The sequence below is a fragment of the Etheostoma cragini genome, chromosome 7 (genome assembly GCF_013103735.1).
Source record: "Etheostoma cragini isolate CJK2018 chromosome 7, CSU_Ecrag_1.0, whole genome shotgun sequence".
Taxonomy (NCBI): Eukaryota; Metazoa; Chordata; class Actinopteri; order Perciformes; family Percidae; genus Etheostoma; species Etheostoma cragini.
Window position 1 is genome coordinate 10,368,382 of NC_048413.1, and position 7,564 is coordinate 10,375,945.

General features: G+C 40.4%; 1 protein-coding gene across 1 annotated transcript in view; it reads left to right on the forward strand.

The window, feature by feature from the left end:
• Positions 1-6,158, forward strand: part of fgd (faciogenital dysplasia) — a 52,028-nt gene extending 45,870 nt beyond the window's left edge. The window contains exons 14-19 of the mRNA XM_034877084.1: positions 555-659; positions 1,120-1,173; positions 2,041-2,142; positions 2,307-2,435; positions 3,359-3,499; positions 4,604-6,158. Coding sequence (XP_034732975.1) covers positions 555-659; positions 1,120-1,173; positions 2,041-2,142; positions 2,307-2,435; positions 3,359-3,499; positions 4,604-4,834 — 762 coding nt within the window. The 3' untranslated portion in view covers positions 4,835-6,158. The remainder of the gene's footprint in view (positions 1-554; positions 660-1,119; positions 1,174-2,040; positions 2,143-2,306; positions 2,436-3,358; positions 3,500-4,603) is intronic.
• The last annotated feature ends 1,406 nt before the right edge of the window (positions 6,159-7,564 follow it).

Sequence of the window (7,564 nt, forward strand, 5' to 3'; positions counted from 1 at the left end):
TTTCTGTGTGATTTGGTCTGGGTGTAAGCATGACAGAGGGGCTGAAATAAATAGAGGGAGCATTCAGAACAGCAATGCACAGTGGAATTAAAATGTTAAGGTAAAAAATAAGCTGTTTTGCCATTAGCAGGGCAGGTCTCTAAAATCTGACTATGTCAGTGGCTGTGAGGCTGTAGCAGTAGGACCATGATGCTTTTGGAGTTGTGATGTCCTTGCTGCTCATTCGTTTAGTGCGTGATCTTGCCAGAAAGCAGCCATGCACACTGTATTTGTACCCCAATCATGCAGTGAAAGGAAATTTGTCTTTCTACCTCCCATTTTCTTCTCTTTATTTACTCTTATCCTACATAATCTTACTTACAGGGTAAGTATCTTAACCCTGACTGAAGGATTCATAACACATGTTGAAAAACGTTTACATAGCATAGTTGCTCTCATGACAAGTACGTACAAGAATAAATGCATTCAAATGCTGATGTGTCAGATCAATAATCCATCCCTTCTTTTTGAATTTCCCTCACTCCTCTGTCTTCTAAATCTCTTCTGACTCTCAGGTGATCCTGGCCACTATCGAACGTCACAAACAAAACAGCGAAACATTCAATAAAGCTTTCAACAGCTCCTTCTCCCGGGAGGATGACCACCCCCCTGAGTCACCGGTCAGTCTCACTCTTCCATCATCCAGCTTTCATTGATCAGTCAATTAGTGGGTCATCCTGTGCAATAAATCATGGGAGACTAGTGATGCATCGTACAAATTCATCATAGTCTGGTCTTTGTCTGCCTGAACAGCTATCCCATCTATGGATGTGGTAGTATCACACACATAAAGAAGCTCTTTCTTTCCATCCCTGACAGTTGCACACGTAGCGTCAGTGAGTCTCTTCTCCAAGAACTCTCTCATGACCTAATAGGGAAAGCCCAAGTCAAAGTGTATACAAAACTCTTATGGATCTGCTTTGACCCACTTTGGGCTGGCTGAAGCTGGACGCGGGCCAAACTTAACTAACGCAAGCCTGAGGACTTGATTCAGAAGGTCCAGACTGACACCTAGTGGTAGCGATATCTGTCTTTAGACAGTAGTTATTGGTGCTCATTAAGTTTTTTACTTCTCCTCAGGGTCCCTGGTGCAACACATCTATCGACTCAGATGGTGAAAGACTTCATGAAAGGGTAAGATGGAATCCCATTTCAAAAATGTGGTACATTGAAGCAGGACTGGGCTAATCCAGGGGAATAATTATCTGTTGGTCTTTACTGTCTCCCCCATTTCTCCAAATGTCTGTGTATTGTGTGTGTATTAGTTAGTTATTAGTAACTAGCTTTTAACTTGATTAAAGCGTAACTCTCGCCAAAATGCAACCTAGGGTGTTTTTATCTCAATGTACCAAGTCAAACTTTAGTTTAAAAGTATAACTAGGACGGAAGCGCCACTTTTAAGATTTACCTTTTTTTTTTTTCTTTTTTTTTTTGCATCGAAATCAATATTTTTAAAACACTAAGAAGGCTCAACACATGAAACTTTGCTTTCAGTCTGAGTGTGCTGTGAGAAGAGGCGTAAGAAAGCTGATCAAGAGAAAATACCTGTGTGGGTTAACCATTAATGTGTACAGACTTTAAAGTGAAACAGAAAGCTTGAAACTGCAACAGTGCAGCTGTCCTTTTTTTGGAGTAACCCTACTAATTATAAAACATTGGGCTGAAAGGATTAACGATTTGCTTCTCATTGATAAGCCTGCTGCAAATGGACAAAAAATGTTCACGTTATAAAGATTAAAAAGATGTTTTAATGATATTAAAAAGATGAATTTCACTGACAACCTATGCTGGTGTGGACGCCTCCATTTGATTCCATGTTAGTTGTCTTTAAGAGAAGGGATAGTCTGTCTGTGTCTTTGTTGATAGAAAGGAGAAATGGAAGACGTACAGCCAGACAAAGAATGAAGCAAGACGAGCCGTCGGACATTCCTTCAGTTGTGCTGAGACTGAACAGACTGGAGACCTTGACATGTGACTCCTGTGTTTTTCTATATTTTCCAGAAGAGTTCCAGGAAAAAGGACAAAGAGAAGCAAACATGTAAAGGCTGCAACGAGAGCTTCAACTTCACCAAGCGCAAACACCACTGCAAGTCCTGTGGAGCGGTGAGAACAGATGGAACAATAGAAATTTGGGCATTGTTTGGCAGGATGTGCAAATGAAAGGATGGAGAGAAAGAACAAGTGGACAATTTCTTTCAGAAAAATGACTGTTAACAACTGAGTGGCTTCTCAATGCCGTCTCTTTTACTTTCCATGTCCTTCTGCAGGCCATCTGTGCAAAGTGTTCAAAGACCTTGGACAACAAAACAAGCAGAGTGTGCCCGGAGTGTTTCGAAGCCAGCCTCAGTCTGGAGACTCTTTGCATTAGTGAACAGAAAAGGAAAGCCGCGCCTGAGGTGAGACACGCACTTGATCAACACACATACACAAACTGAGAAGCATTTAGCAAAACGACCATAATAGTTTAATTTCTTCCTTGATTCATGTCAGTCCAATGCAATCCTGTCCACGTTTCCCAGTTTACTGACAGTCAATGTCAACCAAGGGTTAGCAGCCAGACTGAACAGCTGGCACTATAAAGAGACACAGTAGTAGTAGGCACAGTAGTTTACTTATTAAGTCCAGTACTCTGTTGAAACACTAAAGTCACAGTCTTATTACAAATCATTACATGTATGTATGTAGATTTGCAATACATGCATTTATGAATTAATCCAGATTCACATTGAAAGATCAACTAATCCCTCTTTGATGACTAATATCATAATGAGATCTCAGATAACGATGACCCATAATCTCCGCTGACTCCACAGTCTAGCTGCTTCAGCTGTCTGTCTGTCTGTCTGTCTGGGATGTTGTGGATGTACAGCCTACTCTGGTTATACTGAAAAGCTGACAGGTATACTGTTTAGATATATTATATATATCTGGTGGTTCATTCAGGCTGCGGTCTCAGCTACAAGATCCACAAAAAAAAGCTCATCTGCAGTGAGATGAGTCACCACATGGGGAGCTGTCAGCCTTACAAGGATTAGAAAAGGGGCAGCCGGAGCTTGAACACCTATCTGTGTACAAATCTCACTGTGTCCTACATTGTCGTCATGTAATGATAGACAGTGGAAGATCTGGGCTGTCGGTTGCTCAAGTTCAAATCCCTAAAATAAATCAGACGGATTTAAATTAGAAGCTAATTCAAATCAGTTATAATAATACGTTTTTTTTATAGCACATTTCAAAACGGGATCGCATGTTTTTTTTATTTAAAGTGGTTGGACTCTTGGTATATATACTGTAGTTCTCTATTTTTGAATCTTTTCAGAGACAGACATCTTTAACGGGAGAAAACTGCCTGCTATGTGGCCACCTTCAAGTGCAGGAGAAAGGGAAGAGCTGGTCCAAGATGTGGGTGGCTGTCACCAAGGCTGAGCCACTGGTGCTGTACCTGCAGAGCAGTGGACAGGTAAGCCAGACACACACACACACACACACACACACATAGAAACACATGAGGATAGGATGATGATCCACTTCTTAATTATCATTATTCCAAGTTTCTTATCTGGTTTAGGGATTATATATTTGGAGGATCTTTCTTTATTTTACACATCAGTAAAGTAGTCCTCACTCACTTCTCTGTACATTATGTGTAACATAGTACATCTAGTTGAACTGAAGGAATGTACTGTACAAATAAATGACAAACATTGCACACAAGTTTCCCCACATGGCCACATAAATGGTGTGTCATCTCTTGTGTATCCGCTGATCCTCTTGCTTCACCAGTCTGGCCTTTGTATACCTCCTATCTTCTTCCTCCTTTCGGAACAGGGCATCTGTACAGTGTGGCGCCTGGGTACATCAGTAAGCATGTGGAAGTCAGATCTATGCAATCCTGTATGTGCCAGGATGTCTGTGCTCTGTCTGCGCTCTGTAGCTTTGGGCCAGGAGGAGTTGGTTGTCCCGAATCTGACCCTTAGGTATAGCGGCTGCTGCTGTTGGTGACACTGCTTCAATGTGTGACTAGGTTTTAGTCTGCACTGACCAAATGAAGCAACACTGGATTTATGTAGTTCCTTGAAATCTTGGCTCTGTATGTAGCAATAAATCGGCTCAATATATCCCAAGGAGATGCATTTCATGAGTGGTTTACAGAATAAAAAAAAAAACTCTGAGAGCAATCATGTGTGGAAAGCTTTTTGCTAAAGGCTGTGATTCTCTGTCATTCTCATTCATAGTGGATAGCACAGAAGGGAAGTCAGCCTGTTAAAGCCTCCCCTGGTTTTATTTCCAAGATTAATTTCCCAATCCCACCGCAGAAAGCTGCCATTCCAAAGATTAGGATTAATGGGAGTTGGACAGGCATTTCCTGATTATACAGAAAGAAAGAGGGGGAAGGGAGAGTGGGGTTTTCTATACATGCCTGGTGGAATATATTCTCCTCCAACTGAAGACACAAGCTGTCACTTGCTGTATTTTACAGTGTGTTTCCTCTTTATTTAAGAGAAACATAATTTTAAATACCACCAAGTTACTTCTGATTGATTTATATTGCTCATTTTGATAGGACTCCAAGGGGGCGCGGGCGGTGCCTCTCCCTGGTTTCGAAGTGAGCGTGGTACCGCAATCGGGAAGCGAGAAGTCGGAGATAAAACACTTGCTCCGGCTCAGTCACACCCAGCAAACATTGCTCTTAAGTGCCCAAGACGCAGAACTTCAGGCCAAATGGGTGGACGTCCTCTCCAAAGCTGCCCGCAGAGAAACGCCTACAGAAGCATCAACAAGCCTGACTGACTGAACACAGGAAGAGCCAGCAGTGGCCATGTTGGAGCCACAGGACTCCCTCCCTCTTTCTCTTGTGTATAGAGCACACCTTACTTGAATTCACTTTACCTTGGCACTTTTTGTTTGCTTTTTTTTTCTCTCTCTTTTGAAAGGAACACTCAATCCTCCCTATGCCACTCCAAATTCTCATCATGACCACACAGCTACGTGTCCTTCTCTCTTTATCTTCTTGTCCCTCTCAAACACAGATAAATGACTATGCTATAAAGCCACTGTATGTATGTGTGGTTAGGATATTATAGTGTTTTCAAACGCTGGGAAGGACTAAATGTTTTATTTGTAATATAGCTGAAGAAAGTTCCTGTATGAGTTTTTTCTTAAGATTAAGTTTGTTGTACATCATGCGACTGTGTTGTGAAGCATTAAATCTTGCGTGTGTTTTTCAATATGTGTGAAAGTATGTACGTGTGTGTTTGAGTATGAGTCCCTTCCCGTGTTTATTAAGTATTGAATGTTAGTGTAAGAAACCTGCGCCACCTCTCTGTTCTCTTTACTCCTGCTGTGGACACAGTGGCGGTTCAGTGGGTATTGTACAGTATGTATACTATAGTGCGATGTAAGAAAGCAATGAAACAAAAGACATTTTAACTTAAAAAGACACAGAGATGTGTTCACTTGTGGCTGGCCACCTGATGCTCCCACTGTCAGTTCCCACCTTACAGACGCTCTCTTCACTCTTCTCTCATTTATATAGGTAATAACTCCCTCCCGACATTGTCTTTGGACTCTGGGACTTTTAATCTGAGTCTGATGCACCACATTACCACTCTGTCATGATTGTGACTCAACCAGATGAGAGTACACCTGTTGCCATGTGGCCTCAGTCTCAATCTCCACTTCATCTCCACTTGTACACATGCTTAATAAATAATTTCCGTATACTTCTCTCTCTTTCTCATCATAGCAACCGTCTGCCTGCTTCTCTCCCTTTGGTGATGTGATGGAAAACAAGTACTGTACTGTAAAACTGTTAATTCTGCCTTGGCCCTGTACCCTGCTCCTATCAGCCACCAGCCTTTAAGCAAAAGTAGCAACAACAAAAAAACGTTGTCATTGGATCTCTTTGTGCATGTAAACTCACTCATATTTATGTAGTGTGCTCTGAAATCTTGCCCCTATACTATACCTCTTTTATGCTCCAGGACTCATCCTTGTCGTACTGTAAGTGAGCAGCAGTAAGTGTTTTAAACATGGATTGTGCACAGTGGAAAAGCAGTCAAGCATATCATCAATAAACAGACATTGTGATTCATTCAGTACCACGCTGTCCAACAAGATCTTCACTTTCACATAAATACTTGTCTGTAAATATGTTTTTCTTTGTCTTTTTAAGAAATACAGAATCTGAAGGACCGGTCTGGCTTTGTCAGACCTATGTCCACAGCACTGTGGAGAAGGGGAAGACCAACCTCAAACAGAGGCATACATTGATGTTTATTCACTCCAGCCACTGATCTTGGATTGATATCACACACAAAACAGCATGTGAAATACAGCCAGGAGATATATGCTGATGTGATATAAGAAAAATAAACGACCATAGGACTATAGTATGTGTGCAAATAAATTTCAGGGTGCATGTGTATGTGTCATCTAGGCATTCTATTTGGTAGTTTTAGTTAGATTGCTTTAAGTGTCATGTTCACTTCTAGTTTTTTTGCCTGACTCTCTTTGTACTTTGCACTTTGCACCGTAATAGCAGAGGACAAAACTAAAACTAAAATATGGATTAAAAAAACAACAAAAAAACAAGAGTACACAGCATGCTAGCAGCCCTGTGAGGCTGTACTCAGGCACCGTGGTGCTTTGGGATGCTAACATTAGCCAAAGATTAGCAGGTAAGTTTACAATGATGACAATTATAGTTTTCTATACATGCTTATATTTTCTAATTAGTAATAAAGGCAAGGCAGTTTTATTTATAGAGCCTTTAGAGAAATCTTTAGAGATTTATAGTTTCCTGCACAGAGGTAGGTTTAAGGTGCCGTACAAAGAAGTTTAAACCACACAATATAAAGTAACAAAACTGCATAATTTAAAAAGAACAAAGAAGAGATAAATCTATATAGAAATAACATTCAAAATAATTAAAAGAACAAAAATAAAATCTTTACAACAATACAATGATAATAAGGCATTGGGTTTTAAAAACATTTAGTTAACAGTGCATGACAACAATAAGGTTTTCAGTCTGGATAAAAAATGGCAATGGTTTGACCGTTGGGCAGTTGGTTGGTAAGAGGTCTTATAGCTTTATTTTGCTTAAGCATGACAGGCATATTTAGGGCCAACTGCATTTAGATATTTATGACTAACTAATACAACTTTAAAATCAATTCTATGCCTTACTGGGAACCAGTCTAGTGATTGAACTGGGTTGATGTGGGCTGTGCTCTTGGTTTGGGTCAGAACTCTTGCTGCTGAATTTTGAAAAAAGGTTGCAGATGCCTGATGGTCTTTTTCTTCTGGTCCTGTCAGAAGTCCAACAAATGTATCTATTTTACCGGAGATAAAAGCAGGCATGACATTTTCCCCAAATCCTGTTTGGTCATAAGGTTCCTGACTTTGGTTATGTTTTAATGTGATAAAAGACGGATTTTCTCATGACATCTGAGGCTAATGGGGATTGCAACATTTGCTTTTATTATTAAAAAAAGAAAAATGTTGGGAAAATTTCAATTTT